Source organism: Carlito syrichta, unplaced genomic scaffold, assembly GCF_000164805.1.
Source record: "Carlito syrichta isolate Samal-C Ts95f unplaced genomic scaffold, Tarsius_syrichta-2.0.1 Scaffold301942, whole genome shotgun sequence".
Taxonomy (NCBI): Eukaryota; Metazoa; Chordata; class Mammalia; order Primates; family Tarsiidae; genus Carlito; species Carlito syrichta.
Genome location: NW_007246038.1, coordinates 17,746 through 35,356, shown reverse-complemented (window position 1 = coordinate 35,356; position 17,611 = coordinate 17,746). Strand labels below are relative to the sequence as shown.

Sequence of the window (17,611 nt, the reverse complement as noted above, 5' to 3'; positions counted from 1 at the left end):
CTGGTAGTGTCCTGCTACTGCCAATCTCTTTCTTATAGTATTATAATAGGTATTCAGGGTCCACTTATGAGTGAGAACATGTGGTACTCAGTTCTGTTTCTGTGACAGATCTGAGTACGATAGATTCTAAATCTATTCAAGCTGCTGTGAAGTCCATCATTTTATCCTTCTTTAGTGCTGCACAATATTCCATCATATATATATGTACCACATTTTTTCAATCCAGTCTGTTTTCAGTGGTCAGCATGTTTGGTTCTTTTCATGGAATAAGGGTTAGGACAGGAGGGGGGAGTCTCTAGAAGAGAAACTTCCCCTTCTGAGCAGGAAAAGTAAATGATTGGGAAGACCATTTCACCTAGCCTCCTGATCTCCTACACCAGGAATTCCAGTACTACATGCCTTGAGCTGAGAGGTCAGGCAGAGTGAACTGTCCATAGTATTGAATTGGAATGAGAGGAGACAGTTTGTTTCAATAGTTCCAAAATATTAAAGGCATTACTTCTCTGACCCTCCAGCTCTGAGAGGATACCTAAGATAGCAGGACACCAAGAATTTAAGGCTTTCCCAAAAAGGTTGTCCAATACCATACTAGATCTCCTTCTCTGCATCAGTAGAAGAATCCCAAAGTAACTTCCAAATGCTGACAAGATGCTTCAGTGAACATGGCATCGATCAGTGTGCAAGCAGCTGATGTTAACTGGTTATGTCCCAACAGTACTCTTGATTAACAATGAGCGCTACCATTTATGGGGGGGTCTTCTATGGGCAAGGTAGTTTATGTACATTATTGCCACTGGAATTCCTAATGTATTTCTTCATGGAAATAATGTTATAATGACCTGATTTGGTCAGCCCTCCAAAAAATCCCATTTAATCTCCAATGTCCCTGAGGTATGGTATTGTTATTATAGGATCTAATTACCAGGTACAATGCTATCCCAGTGTACTAAAGAACACACCAAGATAGCTAGAATTCTAATATGGATTTTGAAGGCAATAGAAACTTGTGGGAACAAGAATACCTTCTCCCCTCCCAGCTATACGCATTAGCTGGATCATGTTAGTAGAGAATCCTCTTACTCCAAGCCAGGAAGGCAGCTGGTGCTCCAAGAAACCTCTTATGCTCTAAAATCCCCTCCGGTTCTTCCTACTATAGGCTCTAGGATGGAAGAGAGCTCAGGTATAGAAGGGTTCTAATCTTTGGTAGTGAAGGGAAGGAGCATTGCTGAAGCCACTGGACTACTCAACCGTTTCTATGTATGTCAGACTGCATGATTCAGAGCTGCTGGAGGGAAGCCTAGTAAAGGAGGTCACCCAAGTACTTCTCTGGAAATGGCTTTACCTCCAAATTGAACATCTGTCCAATCATACTACTGGTTAAATCAAAGAAACATAACCTAACACGAGAATACCACTCCAGTCAAATTTTTCTAAATGGAAAGGGAAAACATTAAGGACTATTTTGGCAGGATTAAGCTGTTCTCCTCTTATCAGAAAGGAAAGTCTGCAACCAAAGAGAGTGCCGCATCACCATGACATAATCGAGCCTCCTACAACATTCACGTCCATGACCTTGGCTCAAGACGGCACAAGAGATACACAGACGTCCACGTGGGAAGTTGGGTTAGTGACTGGGAGAACAAAGCTTCCTGGTCCTGACCTTTTGCTCCGTGAGCTGGAAAGGGCAGTAGAGAAGCTGGAGGGAGACCTTCAGGCCCTGGAGAAAGAAAGACCTGAAGTTCGTTGTCACCATCGCAGGACATGCATGCTCACCCAAGGTAGGACCTGGACTCTCAGTTGCCTTGTCATACTTTTAAGGGAATTGGCATGCACTCATTTTGTCCACAGCACTTCCTGCCACCAATGGATTATTTTTTGGTCATTTTTCCTCCAAGTTCCTCAAGGGATGATGAGAAATTATCAACTTACAGTAAGCGACACTTTAGAAGTATATGGAAGCACAGCAACAAGGGCCAGTCACTGCCCTGAGACATGGCTAGAACGAGGGCAGTCACCTATCCAGAGATGTAGAGAATATGTGGTTGCAGGTCACACCTTTATAAAGTGATCAACTTGCTAAACCACTTTGGGCTAAGGTAGCATAAACAAGAAAAGACTTGTGAGCTTTTGTCAGCCTCTCGCCATAGGGTCAAAACAGAAGGGAGGTCGGAGCAGAGGCCGCAGGTCCCCCACCCCTCTCCTGCTCGGTGGGGTGGGCTTCCTTACTTGACTTGGATAGCTGCTCATCCTGCGAAATGCCAAGCTCATCCGACTCCCCTGACAGCTCCTTGATGAAGTTGGAGGGAAACATTCCAGTCTTCCCATTGAGGACGCCTTCCCACCATCCTTCCTCTACCTGTTCAGATGCAAACAGAAGAACAGAAAATACAAGGGTCAGGATAGACATGGCAGTTCCAAGTGTTGTCTCCCATTTGTATGGTGCACCGTACAGAACCCACACAGGGAGAGTGAATGGACCCAAAGCTTAAAAGTCAACGGGGAATGAAAAAGCAGACCACACAGAGTTTTGAGATTCAGGCTAACAAAGGGGAGTTAACTTGGCATCCAAAATGCAAACAGACACAATTAATACTTCATTTTCACTAGCCTCTAACTGAAATTTAACATTTCCTTTGATGATGAATGTAGCTAATATACCGATATTAGAAGGATCTATGACTCATCACCAAACAAATCAAAGATATTTTCATATCACATCATTGACGCTATGGGTATCTCAAAATATCATTTGTGCTTATTGCTGCTTTGAAATGATGATAGCTATTACACCTGCTGGGAGACTTTTGTTATTTAATGTATTAATAAAGAAACATATAGATTATATCAAAACTTATTTTTAAAATAGTTTGATAGGTACTTCAACGCAAATGGTTCCCTTTGCAATTTTATGTGATCTATTTTATGCATTTAAAATGATTATTTTAAAACATAGAACTGGCCGGGTGGGAAGCTAGGTGGGAAGACTGCTTGAGCCCAGGAGTTCAAGACCAGCTTGACATAGTGAGACCTCATCTCAATAAAAAAATTAAAAAGTTAGCTGGGTGTGGTGATGCATGCCTGTAGTCCCAGCTGTTGGGGAGGCTGAAGCAGCAGTATCACCTGAGCCCAGGAAGTCGAGTCTGCAGTGAGCTATGATCACATCACTATATTCCAGCCTGAGTGACAGAAAACTCCAACTAAAAAAAAAAAAATACAAAATTGAGAGTGGTTTCCCCAGACTACCAAAACTAACTAGATAGCCTAGTAGATACAGTTAAGAATCTATTTGTGGGGTAACAACTCAATCAGAAGGTAGAAGAGCTTCTTGCAGGTTTCTGAGGGGTTCTAGGTTACCCTAGGATAAACCAGAAGGGGGAAAGGAAGTAGGAAGGTTAGCAAGACTGCAATCATCTGGATTGGAGGAGCAATGAGAATGGATGAAATGGATTCAGATTTGAAGCCCTTTGAGGCATGAGCTGGCCTTGAGCAATCAACTAGTGGGGATGGATGAGGGGGGGGGAAATCATCCCAAGATTTTGTGATGGAGCCACTAGTAAAACAGAAGTCAAAATAGCAAACTAGTTTCTTGGAGAGAAATCAGAACATTTGGAGAAGAAGCAACTATTAAGTTACCAGCAGTATAGTGTGGTATCATAGAACTGCTGGGTGTTTTGTTTTTAAACCACTTGCATGTACAGACAGTTCCCAACCTACAATGGGTCAACTTGGGAATTTTTAACTTCATGATGGTGCAAAAACAGTGCACATTCAGTTGAAATTGTATTTGGAATTTTGAATTTTGGTCTTCATATGCAATACCAAGGTGCTCTACAGTGGGCTATGTTGCCAGATGATTTTGCTTAACTGTAGACTAATGTAATTGCTCTGAGCATGTTTAAAGTAGGCTAGGCTAAGCTATGATGCTTGGTAGGTTAGGTGTATTAAATGCATTTCAACATATGATATTTTCAACTTACTATGGGTTTATTTGGCGTAATCCCATTGTAAGTTGAGGAACAGCAGTGTGATCAACCTAAATCAATAAATACAAAGTAGAAGTAAAATTAGAGTCAAAAGCCCAAGTAAGTTCAAATCTTATCTATCCTGAAACGTAGCAGATATGTGATCCTATTCAAAATTTTCCTATCAAAATAAACCCTGTTTTCTCTATCTGTATAACAGGGATAGTCAATACACTTCACAGTTGTTGTGTTTAGGCAGGACCTCAATCTGTGTGACAGGTATATGCATTATGATTCTACACTAGAGGTTGTACAGAATTGTACAGGACAAGTCATTATTTTTTTTTTCAAGAAGGTGACAATCTCTAAGACAAAAAGGTATAACTAAAAAAACTAGCAATGCAGGATAAATAGATAAGAAAATACCATGATTTAGTACAAATCAAACATGTTACACAAAGTTGAGCTCATTGAGACCTGGGATGCTAAGAAAAGGCTTCTCACAAAAAGAAATCAAAATTAAAGTAGGCCTTTAAGAGTAGAGTGCATGCCTGTAGTTCCAGCTACTTGGAAGGCTGAGCGGAAGGATCGCTGGAGTCCAGCAGGTCGAGGCTGCGGTGGCCGGTAGCGGCCACTGCACTCCAGTCTGGGCAACAGAATGAGACTTAAATTCAAAAAAAAAAAAAGAAGAGTAGAAACAACAGCTCTAATTAGGGGAGGAGAGTATGCGAGACATTCCAGAAAGGGGAGAGCTGATGGAACCTGTGGAATGGAGATGACCAGAACGATATGTTGAGAGCACTTATTAGGTAACTCATGGAATACAGACTTGCAGAGTGCCAATCACATTTGCATGATCACAAAATCTTCGGGAAGAAATCCAGACAACGGCATCCGTGAACAATTGTTCCAATGACTATTCAATACCAAATCCTGGCATTTAACAGTATTTCTGTTGAAATTGTTCCATGTTTCTATGCCAACTCAACTGATACGTATAATTCTTTCAAGGAGCTTTTTATAGGATTAAGATGGTTAGGAAGATTCACCATGAGCCTGAATACCAATAGTCACAGGATTTGTACCATGGGGTCCTTTGTGCTATTCCTAAAAAAGAAACCATAAAATGACCTTCTTTCTCCCAGGAATCACAAGGCAGGAGGGGAAAACCAAGGGCATGAACCACAAATGAGCAGTCCCTGGCATAATCTCTGACAGCGCAGGGCAGCTGGGCCAATTCCATTCCACTCAGTTTGAAGATGTCTGAAATGTTCCTATTCCTAGTAATAAGTGGCTCCAGTCCAAGATCCCTGAGGGAGGTGCTCCCGACTAGGAAAAGCAGGTTGCCTGCTGAGAAACCAAGGGTATCTTTACCTCACCACACCCCCAGATCCCTGTATCACTGTCACAGCACAGTCTGAGAGGAGTGGCCAATGGGAAAACAGCAGAGGTCTATCATTAGCTATGCAGTGAGTGGAGGGGCAGACAATAAGGCCCCGGCTCATCACCTGGGGGGCACACTTCCCCATCTCAGGCACCACAGGCATAATGTTCATTTCTCTGTGAGCTGGAGCTCTTCATGGATGCGGGTGGGCAGGGAGAGCCTGGCCCCAGTACCAATGAGAGTGGTTCAGTACTATTTCTATAGCCAGCCGCTTTGGTCTCGAGATTGAGGCTGGAGATATGGGAAAAATGATATCCTCACACTATCCTTCTTCAGAGCTATACTAGTCAACTTCCTGTGAAAACATAAGGACACTGAAGCCTAGAGTGATTACATTCATTCATTTAAAGAGTAAAGAACAATGCCTCAAACACTGAATGAATGAATGAATGACAGAGAAATCACTGCGGGAAATCCTCCATAGGGGGCTAGAGAGTCTCAATTCTCTCACAGATTTTTCCTTCCTGTAAGGAACAAAAGGGACCAAGAGACTCTAACTATATTGGCCACTGTTCTTAACCAGGTACTGCCACACTCAGGTCTGTGTGACACTCCCAATTCCACCAATAAATACTTAGTGAGCACCTATCTTGCACTGCTCCAGTATCTTGGGACAGATTCAACTGGTGAACAAAACAGACAAAGATCCCATCCTCAAGAAGCTTCTACAAAAAGAGAGGGACATAATGAGCCTGTATACTTCCTGCTTAGAAATTAAGTTTGCTTATATTTCTATAGTTAAAGAGAGAAAGAAATGCATCCCTTTGCAATATAGTAGGGTTTAGGAATGCCGCCATGGCTTATAATTTCCACCCCAAGGAAAGCACAGTAAATAGAAGGGGTCAAATGCCCTCCTTCTACCCATACCTACTAAAAAAGTCTCTTGCAGGCCTTGGTTCTAAGCTGAAAACAAACCCCACCTGTGTCCCTCCCATAACCAACCCAGCCAGCTCTGGAGCCCATGGCTGTGCCCCAAGAGTGAACCTCGCCTTTGGCCCAGAGCTGGAAGCAGGGCAACCTTACACCTGAGAGTGTTTGAGAAATACAAAATAAAACCACTTATACAGCTTATATAAGTGACCTGCAATTTCCACATCTTTACAATCAACTGCATCTAAGTGGATTCAGGGTCCAAGGAGATAGTTTCTAGGTCTTGGCTCTATTGAAGGCTGGGCAGACAACTGGGTAAATTTCAATACTTCTATCCCCACCCCATCTTACAAACATTATCTACATTTGGAAGACACTAAAGAGGAAGTCTGTTAACTGAAACAATGTCATACTGCATGTGGGTACCTAACTATTCAAAACAGTTCCTATTTCTCATCATTGAAGTTCTACTTGCCAACTGAATTGAGAAGGGGAACAGTAAGTTTACCAGGTCTAAAGTCTACCTAAGGATACAAGTAGCAAGACAGAAAAATCCATTTACAGACCACTACAACTTTTCTCATCCAGTGAACACTCTGGTGCTCAAACCCCAGTCAGAAGTACTGGATAGGTGGGTTTGAGGAAAGCAAATGAAGTCAGCTTCCTTGTTTCAAGTGATTTTACCATCCATCCATAAAAGAAAATTGACACACTATAAGGAAAGGCCCATACCTTAACATTGCTAGCATTTTCCTCAAAATTTTTACAGAAATAATTAAATGAGAATTTCAATATTAGTCCTTTCTCTTACCTGTGAAAGGTAGGGGAACTCGAAAATTTTTTAAACACTAGAAAATATTGAGATCTTTTTTTAAAAAAAGCTTTTTAACAATTGAGGTATATTTTACATATATGCACAGATCTTAGCAGTACAAGTTGATCAGTTTTGACAAATGCCCATTGTAACTCACCCATCTATCAACATACAGAGCATTTTCATCACTCTAGAAAGTTCCCTATGCCCCTTCTCAATCTATTAATACCTCCAAGTAATCACTAATCTGATTTCTATCACCTTTGATTATTTTTGCCTCTTTTGCAACTTCATATAAGTATGCTAAGACATAACCTAACTTTTTGTCTATTGCTGAACAGAAAACAAATTATTTCCAGAAAATATCTTTTTCTATCAGTGGAATTGATGAAAAAATGCTTAAGGGGACTACTTCTTGAAAGTATAAAAACATCTATATTATGTTTCATTTTGGTTGCTTCAAATAACTATCCCTGTTGATTTTACGATATGGGGAAGCTGGTTATGTCAAATATAAACAAGTATTATCTCCATCGTAAATGACTGGGCCAATATTTTACCCCAATTTCTGTGTAGTTCATTGTATGATTATCTTTTGGGGGCTGGGCCAGAACATTCCATACATACAGGGAAGTTGATTTTTGTTCCTTCCCCTCATTTTTCTGAAAACAAGCCTATTTCACATAAGAGGAGGCCCTCAAAAGAGAAATCCACAGAGTAATTGAAAGGGAAACGATTTAAGAAAACACATACAATTTCTACTTAAGACTTAGGCAAACTGCCTAACAAGACAGAACAACATCCATGACCTTCCTCAAAGTAAAAAGGATTTCTGGTAGGGCTTCTGGAGGCATCCTTCAGCAGTGCTTGATAGTACCATCCCTCAAAACAACCACAGGCTACTCCACAGGTCCCCAGATTCCTAAGTGAGTCCATATTAAGACCTTACTATCACGCCGTTTGAAAATACAAACAAATGGTAAATCACGCCAGCAAAATAGCATTTCTGATGAATTAAGATCTTCAAGTTTTGTCCTGTCACTATTCCCAGGTGAGAACACAGTCTATGGAAATATGTTAACTTTGGAAAACCCCTAGGTCCAGAATTTTTAAGTGGAGTGTTCCTTTAAAATTTCAGTGTGGACAGCACTATAACTCTAATCTCAACCCCACTTCATTGTACCCACCAGCATCTGTTTCATGTACTCCACACCTGTCCCAAACGTTCACAGGTCAACCCCTACTTCACAGCAAGGCTCTAGCACTGCCCTCCCTTCTCTAGACTAGCCCAGGGCTTTACACAATACAATGTGTGCTTGTTGATGAATTCATCCAAATATTGTTCACCTTTCACATATCCAGTTGAAATTGCACCTATTCTATGAAGCATCTTTTCTTCACCCTCAATGACTACTCCTGGTTTTAAATTCCTCCCTCATTTGTCAATACCACCATTTACCACTCTGGTAACATCTTGGGTTATAAGTTATTTTGTTAGTTGTGTATATCTTACCCCTTCTGACTAGACCAATCATATTTCATGGTATGGTTTCTGTTCATTAAATATCTGAATCTCAATAAACACAGTTTCTCTCAGAGTGTAAACACTGAAATATTTTATAAATTCCATAACTACATAATATATTATAAATACATTTAAACTTGCAAACATGTCACTTTTATATGATTGTGGACTGTTTTACTTGCTGATGATTCAAAACTAATCAACTTTCTCTTCTAAACATGGCTTCTCTCTCCTTAATATGAATGCTTTACCATCTCTGTGCAGAGGCATTTACCCCAAAGTTATTTGGAAAAAAATGATTGTAAAACAGCTCAAACTTTTTGGATTATCAAATTCCATAAACAGATTTTTATATTAATGTTAACTTTTTTGAAAAGAGATACAGGCTGGGTGCGGTGGCTCAAGCCTGTAATCCCAGCACTTTGGGAGGCTGAGTTGAGGGGATTACCTGAGCCCACAGGTTCGAGAACAGCCTGGGCAACTTGACAAGACCGCATCTCTACAAGAAATCAAAAAATTAGCTGGGCATGGTAGTGTGCGCCTGTGGTTCCGGCTACCTGGAAGGTTGAGGTGGAAGGATCGCCTGAGTCCAGCGGTTCTATGCTGGGGTGGCTGTGAGCGTGCCACTGCACTCCAGCCTGGGCAACCGAGTGAGACTCCAACTCAAAAAAAAGAAAAGAAAAGAGATAAAATGCTTCTAAAGCAAAGTGATTTTTAAAAAAAATTTAGTGTCGTGGGATACAAGTGAGGGTTTGCTACTTAAGTAGGTTGCATGTAGGTGAAGTTTGGACTTTTAGCTGGCCCTCTCTCCCCTTGATAGTGGACCAGGTACCCTTTGTGTTGCACATGCCCCCCTTCCTCCTTCCTCCCTCCTCTAGCAGTGTCTAGCATCTGCCAATCCCACTTTTGTGCTAATGTGACTAGTGTTCAGGGTCAGCTTATGAGTGAGAACATGCAGTATTTAGTCCTTTGTTTCTGTGATAGTTCACTTAGTATGATGGTCTCCAACTGCATTCAAGTTGCTGCAAAGCCCATGATTTTGTTCTTCTTTGTGACTGCATAGTATTCCATCGTGTGTGTGTGTGTGTTTTTCTTTATCCAGTCTACTTTTGATAGGCATCTGGATTGGTTCCATGTTTTTGCTATTGTGAACAGTGTGACAATAAACAAGCATGTGCAAGTGCCTTTTTTGGTAGAATGACTTATGTTCCTCCAGGTATATTCCCAGGAGAGGGATTGCTGGATCATATGGAAACTTAATTTTGGCTCTTTTAGAAATCACCGCACTGCTTTCCATAGAGGTTGAACTGGCTTACATTCCCACCAACAGTGTAGAAGCATTTCCTTTCTGCCACAGTCACAAAGTGATATCTTAATAGGTAAGAATTTAGGTATGCTTTGATCACCTGTTAACCAATCAGCTTAAACTTGCAAATGAATTTGTGTTCTCATGGGCAAGAATGAAATGAGGATTAGCTGTCCATTCACACCCACAAAGGTTGTCAGACTAAATTAAAGTTTTGAAGAATTGCAGGGACCTATTTAACTCTAACTGAGTGAACCAAATCTCCTTTTATGGGCACAAGAAGAAACATGCAGATGTTCTTTGAAAGTGCAAGTTGTCATTTTTACAAACCACAAAGCCAGGTTAGGCTTTAAGTCAAAGACTTTAGCTATTGGTCTCCAGCAAGTCTGACTGAGGAACACTGAGAAAGAGCTCAAAAGCCAACCATAAAGAACACATAACAAGAATCTCTGAACATCCCTTGGGTCATCCCTGAGAGACTGGTTAAGATCAAGCTCATCCAACACAAGAGGGAAAGTGGCTCCTTTCCCAGGCTCTAGATAACAAGACAGAAAAACAAAGTGGTTTCAATGTACTTTAAAAAGTAATAGTCCAAAAAGCCAGTTTTGAAACTCCAGAGGCCTTCAAACACTGTTTCTCCTGGAAATCTTGTCTACATGCCATCTCTGTTCTTCTTATAATTAGAACCCACCTGCATTTATCTGTCTTCTCCACTCTGGACAAAAATGTCCCAAGTGTGTATTCACGATGATTTCTTTATAAATAGCAATCCAGTAACACACAGCCTACTATTTTCCTTTTGAATTGGCAGCCTGGTTTCTTTAGTCTCACAATGATGGGTTTTTTTGTGTGTGTTTTTTGTTTTTCTTTTTCATAGCAGAACCACCACTCTCCAGCCCAGAGCTAGAAGCATGATAAGCGTACTCTTGAACGACCTTCACTTTGCCAACTTCACAGGTCTGGGCTGCGCCGCACTCTCCCTTCCTTCCCTAAACCATGCTGCAGTGGCCAGCTCAGGCTGAGCGCTCCGGGCTGATAGTCATAGGCTCCTGCCAGATGAGCAATCTGTTCGCTCTACCAAGGGTCAGGGCTGCTTCTACACAAACCTGCTTAAGCCAGTTGCTTGTGATTCATAGCACACATTTGGTTACATAGTACAAAAATATATAGGAATGAAGAGAAAGAGTGGTGAGAAGGGATAAAGGTAATGATGCAAAAATTAAAAAGAAAATGCTGCCGGCCAGGCACAGTGGCTCATGCCTATAATGCCAGCACTTTGGGAGGCCAAGGTAGAAGGAACACTTGAGCCCAGGAGTTCAAGATCAGTCTGAGCAACATAGCAAGACCTCATCGCTACAAAAAAAGTCAGGTGTGGTGGCCCATGCCTGTAGTCCCAGTTATTCAGGAGGCTGAGGTAGAAGGATTGCCTGAGCCCAGGAGGCCAAGGTTGTGGTGAGCCATGAGCATACCACTGTACTCCAGCCTGAGTGACAGAGTGAGACCCTGATGCAAGAAAAAAAAAAAAAGCTGTCAAGTTAAGTGTAAGCAAGACAACTAAAAGAGATTAAGTTTGGGGGGTTGCAGACCTTTCGAAGGATCATGTACTCTAATTGCTTTACTTATATTGTTATCAACCCACTTTAAAGAAACCAATGGGAATGCAGAGGATGCACCATGGGTACAGACAGGATGGAACTCAAATCAACAAACCCATATCAAGAGAAAAGGTCTTGATCCTATATCATATATCATATTGATAAATAACGAATACACAGCTTGATATTTTTAAGTTAAAATTAGACATTAAGGTAGATGTATATCATTTTTTAGGAACCACTACTTGATTCAATTGTTTCAAAAAATTAGTCCATACATTCACAATCAACCTAAGACTTGTCTGTCAGGGCAAAACAATATGTGTGCATTTGTGTGTGTGTGTGTGTGTGTATGTGTATGTGAGTGTATGTCTTTGCAATACTGTAGCATTAATCAATCTCTTAATACATATAAAACATTATATTGTGCATGTATATATTATGCTATATTTTATCAATTGACTCAGTTCAATTTCTACAGTATTGTAAAGCTGTTATTATGTCCTTACCTTGATCTATCCCTGTGATGTAAGGGTTTTTTTGTTTATTTTGGTTTTTTTCTGTTTGTTTTTAATATTCAGTGGGAATTACAGAAGAGCTAGGCATTAGCATTTATACAATATTCATTATAAGAGAAAAAGACAATGGCATGATATCTGCAAGATTACAAGTACACTGGAACAACAGGGAATTTTTATATGATTTTTAAAATTTGGATTACAAGGCCAGTCTTATGTCTTATGTAAGTATCATAGACTATGTGGTTATTTTTCCCTTTTCCTCTTAAAGCAAGCCCAGCAAGAATTCTGCCATTTAGCTGGAAGTGAATGGAAAGGAGGCTGGTATCCTGGGTGGGGGCAGAGACCTACTGACCTCTGGGAAAGCCTAGTACCAGCTCTGTGAACATTCTTTTCACTCCTTTAGCTATCAACACGTAGTTTCCTTGCAGCCAAGGGCAGGTGAAAGTGGACAATATTTCTCAGAAATGCATTAATCATTTTCCTAGTCTTTTTTTTTTTTTTTTAGAAAGCAGGATTTATTGAGAAGACAGAAAGACAGAAAAGCTCCCAGAGTTGGAGGGAACCTGAGGGGTTGCCCATTGTCCTAGTCTTGATTTCTTTCTTCTTAATGCATTCTTATAACATTAAAGGAAAAATCTTCTATGACAGAACCATTTTCAATTTTTGTTCACCTTCAGTCTTTGATCACACGCATATAGATAAATTTTATATGGTTGTATCCTAGTGTATGCAATTTTGTGTTCTGATCTGCTCATTTATTTTACAAAAAAAACCTTGGTTTTCATATTTCCATGTATTCATTTACTTATTCAGCAAGCATTTATTAAAGTACACACTAGGTTTCCGGCACTATTCCAGGTACCATGGATATAAAGATAGAAAAAAACCAGGTCCCTGCCACTGAAAAGCTCTCAGCTTAGTGGAATATAATAGATAATTACAATGCAAAGTATAGTAATAAATACATATTTAACGACCTCTGTGTTTACCATACTAATGGCTTCACAATCTTCTAGCTGGATAAAACAACTTAATTCCCTTTCTTGATTATTTTTCATTATCACAAACATCGCTGTAATTAACATGTTTCACATTTTTTTTTCCTTTTGTTAACCATATTCTGTGGAGAAATTCTCAGGAATGAGATTACTGAGTCAAAAAGTGTTATTCAGATATTTATAGTTCTTAATGTACCTTGCCAAATAGTTTTACATAAGGATCATACAGATATACAAATTCATCAGTTCTTCTAAGTTTTGCCAACAGTTTTATCATTAAATATTTTCTTAAGATTTTCATAAGTAAAAACCCACGATTGTCCTATTTTGTATTTCTTTAATTAATAGCAGAGTGAAACATTTTCTCATGGTTAAGATTTTTTTCCCTTTGTGCAATTTGTGTTTACGGCAAATTTATCTATCACATATCATTGTCATAACAGCTTCGTAATATATTTTCATATATTACAAATATAAAACTGTCATAATTTATTTCAATGTTTTCCTATTTGTTGTTCTTTTTCTTTAGCTGGACTACCTTAAAATCATACCAAAATCTTAAGTTTCTTTTATTAGTCACATCTGTTTATTTTTTTCCTCCGGAATTTCTTCCATGGTTATAGTCTTAAGAAACGTGTCTTTCTACCACTGGAATACATGCTTTTTGTTATCCACTCATTTTTCACTCACTCAGTTTTCAATCAATGTCTCCTATGTGCCCTGATTGACACCAGGGTGAAAAAAGGATGCATGGCACATTAATACAAATTATCTAAAATTTGGAAATAGGCAAAAGGGGTTCCTGTATGTCTTCCCAGAGCCACACTGGGAACCCCATTAACTACTTCTCTAGGTACATGCACCTTCGTTTGGCACACTATATACTATTTATTAGGCTAGTTGTAACATGCCTCATAAATAGTAAATAGCGTAGATGTTAACTGGTGAAAACTGAGAGCACTGTAAATGATTCTTCTCAGGGAGTAATGAAAATAAGGGGGGGTTGTCTGGATTTTTCAAGTTGTGGGATACAAGTCAGGATAGGGTACATAAGTGGTTTAGGTACAGGTGAAGTTTTGGGGCTCCCATTGGACCTCAGAAAATAAGTTTTAACTGGTACAGATGCAAGAGAATTGTCCTCTAGAAAAGATAACTTCAGGTTGGGCATGGTGGCTCATGCCCGTAATCCCAGCATGGTGGGAGGCTGAGGTAGGAGAATTTCTTGAGGTTGGGAGCTTGACACTGGCCTGGACAACATAGCAAGACCTCATCTCTACAAAAGAAAAAAAATCAACAAAATTAGTCAGGTGTGGTGGTGCACGCCTATAGTCCCAGCTACTCAGGAGGCTGAGGCAGAAGGGTCGCCTGAGCCCAGGAGGTTGAGGTTACAGTGAGCCATAATCATGCCACTGCACTCTAACCTGGGCAACAGAGCAAGACTCTGACAAAAAAAAAAAAAAAGGAAGGAAGGAAGGAATGAAGGAAGGAAGGAAAAGTAATTTCAAAAGTTATAGTTTTATTGCCCTGTAGGACACTATGTCGTTTTTTCACCTACCTTAACTATCTTAAGTATTTTTTCTTTTAGTCATTGTAAATACTTTGCTCTTTCACAATGCTCTTTGAGCCAGCCTGACCATCTCACATATCCCCTCCTTAATGAGTTAAATAAAACTCTGACACATGCTCACATTAGGTTTGTATAAGAGTCGGGAAATCTGACTTCTAGTAACAACCCTGCCAAGTCTACCCACAGGACAGTTCACTTAAAGTTCTCCTCAACTTTCAGCTGCCTTTTCTATAAATTGTGGGTTTCCGTAAGGTCAAAGAGTATTCAGGAAACAAAAAGCAATTAGAAAACTGTATTTCTAGATACAGGTACCATTGGTGAACCAGAATGAATGATGGAGTTCTAAGCCTAAAGGTTAGGATCCCCCAAACCCAAGGGAATGGAGCCTGAGAAGCCCATCCCAATGTCTGGAGGGACACTTCACCAGCAGGGCTGGCTCTGAGTAGCCAGGACCCAGTAGGAACAAGAGAAAGTGGTACAGCAGGAAGAGCGGGGGTCTCTAGTCAGATGGACCCAGCTTGCCCTCAGCCCTTCATCTTCTGGGGTCTCTTGAGTCTCTTCCCTCATCTGTTCAATAACGTGGTTAGGATGAGTAAATGAGCTTAATACATAAAGGCTTATCATGCCTGCCACATACTAGGTCTTCTCTCTTTTTTTGAGTTGGAGTCTCACTCTGTCACCCAGGCCACCCCAGCATCGACCTGCTGGGCTCTGGCAATTCTTCTGCCTCAGCCTTCCAAGTAGCTGGAACTACAGGTGCATGCTACCACACCCAGCTAATTTTTTGATGTATTGTAGAGATGAGGTCTCACTATGTTGAGGCTGGTCTGAAACCCGCAGGCTCAGGCAATCCTCTCGCCTTGGCCTCCCAAGGTGCTGGGATTACCGGCTTGAGCCATAGCGCCAGGCCCAGGCCTTCTCTTAAATATCACTTCTGTTCCTCACCCCTAAATCTACAGTATCCCCCATGATAAATACTAAATCCATACTCCGGAGATGAATCTGGGTCACTCTGGATACCCAAAGTCTATTATCAATTCAAGCAAAAGAGAAAATCAGTGGCACTGGGTTGCAATTTCAGAGGTACATAGTATACTGTGTTAGATAGAGACAATGGTTTCGAATGGTCCCACATTTGAACTCAACTGTCTCAGAGGCATTTCTCTGTGGGAAACCATTTCCTCAGAGAAGAGTCAATGGGTGATCCCTACTGGCAAGGTCAAACAGCCTGTGAATCTGCAGCAAGGGCTCATTGTGGGTGAGTAGGCGGTGGATCTGACAGCCTACATGAGGCTGCTGCACTACCCGGGCGGCTCGCTTACCTCTCCTACTACCTCTATGATGTCACCAACTTTCAGCTCAAGTTCATCGTCATTCTGGGGCAGGTAGCTGAATGCCACCTGGCATCGGCGCCTCCGTCGCTCGCCTGGATGGGAAAAACAAATATTTAGATACAGTTTTCCTCCCAAAGCAAGATTTTAAAGAGAGGCTTCCTAGGCATGCAGGCAAATTAAGCTGACTTGTCTCAAATATGCTCTCTGGGACATGGCTAAAGGCATGGCAGCCCTGGTCTTTTAGAGAGAGAGGCAGTAGAAAGCAGAGCAATGCTTCTTGGTCTTTTAAAAGCTGCTGGGTCAGAGAGGCATGGATATGAGAAACTGATCCACTGGTGCAGAAGGCAAAAACCCCACCCCTGAAGCACTGGAGCACAGTGTTGCCTTAAACGGTTTTCCATGGATGGGGCTTTTTATTTGCTGCTGTTGATTTTTTATGGAAGCTGATGTGACGTGCTAGAGAAAAAAGAATGGTCTGCTTCTAATGCTAGCAAGGCAGAGGGAATTTTTCCAAATGTGCAAGGGAAAAGATAGAGTATCCTGGCCTTTTTCATACTAATCATCACCCTTTCAACATGCTGGAACTTGGCCCTGATAAGCAAAGGCTGATTAGATTTCAGCTTGCTCTTGATACCATTTCAAATGCCCCACAGGGTCCAACAAATTCACTTCTCTCCTCTTCCTGTTGTCCCAAGGGATCCATTAACAGGATCCCTGGCTGCTTTTTCAGAACTAACCCAGGAAAATCAAGATAAAAGCCAGGGACACACTTCACTTGACCAGAGGACACTCAAGGTTACACCATCGCACTCACCCAGTGTGGACCATGTGAAAGCCCCTGACTTAGAGCTGGTTCAAATACAGACACAACTGTCCACAGCACATCCATACCACAGATGGTGCACTGTGAGGAGAAAGCGCATACGGGGGACTGGTGAGAGAGAAAGAGAGAGATAGACAGACAGGCAGACAGATGGCAGTGAAGGCCCAAGCCAAGGAGAGATAGATGGGAGATAAGCAGTGAGACTGGCATTGCCAGAAGTTTGTTCCTCATGCCTGACCACCTCACGCTATTCCTTCATGCCACTACATGGCCTAGAAAACCAAAGGGACCAATGACTTCAAAGAAACACATTTAGAAATGCTTACCTTATTTTTGGATACTACCTACAGGGATTCTTTTTCTTTTCTAATATTTTACCTGAGAAAGGAAGTTCATGCAGGGGCGATCACAGGGCACATTAAGGCCCCCACACAGCACGACATCATACAAAGGGGACAGTCTCTGCGCTGCATCTGACGTACTCCCTGATCAATATTTTTCAAAAGCCAGCAGCCTAGCTCTCTCCGTTCCATTTTTCTCTTCCTGTACTGCACTAAGGAAGAGCAGAGTTGAACAGAGGCAAGAGGGCAGAAGTTCAGAATCAATATCTTGTCTAATCACATCTTTGGTAACTACATAAAAACTCTCCACCCCCTTGTGTAAAATTACAAGCCTCTGGGTCTTACAAACAAACACAGCATTCTCAGGCCAATTCCCAGGCTGAGTAGTGCAATTCCAACAAGGGCCTGGCTCTCCCTGGGACACAGGGCCCATGCCTTCTCCAAGGTGTGAAGACAGGAGGAGTGGTATTCCAGTGCAAAGAATACCACCACTACTCTGTGACTTCATACA

General features: G+C 41.2%; 1 protein-coding gene across 1 annotated transcript in view; it reads right to left on the bottom strand.

Moving 5' to 3' along the window:
- Window positions 1-16,024, bottom strand: part of SH3KBP1 (SH3 domain containing kinase binding protein 1) — a 188,282-nt gene extending 172,258 nt beyond the window's left edge. Inside the window, exons 1-2 of the mRNA XM_021711223.1 lie at window positions 15,925-16,024; window positions 2,227-2,356 (exon numbers count right to left, since the gene is read on the bottom strand). Coding sequence (XP_021566898.1) covers window positions 2,227-2,311 — 85 coding nt within the window. The 5' untranslated portion in view covers window positions 2,312-2,356; window positions 15,925-16,024. The remainder of the gene's footprint in view (window positions 1-2,226; window positions 2,357-15,924) is intronic.
- Window positions 16,025-17,611: the final 1,587 nt, after the last annotated feature.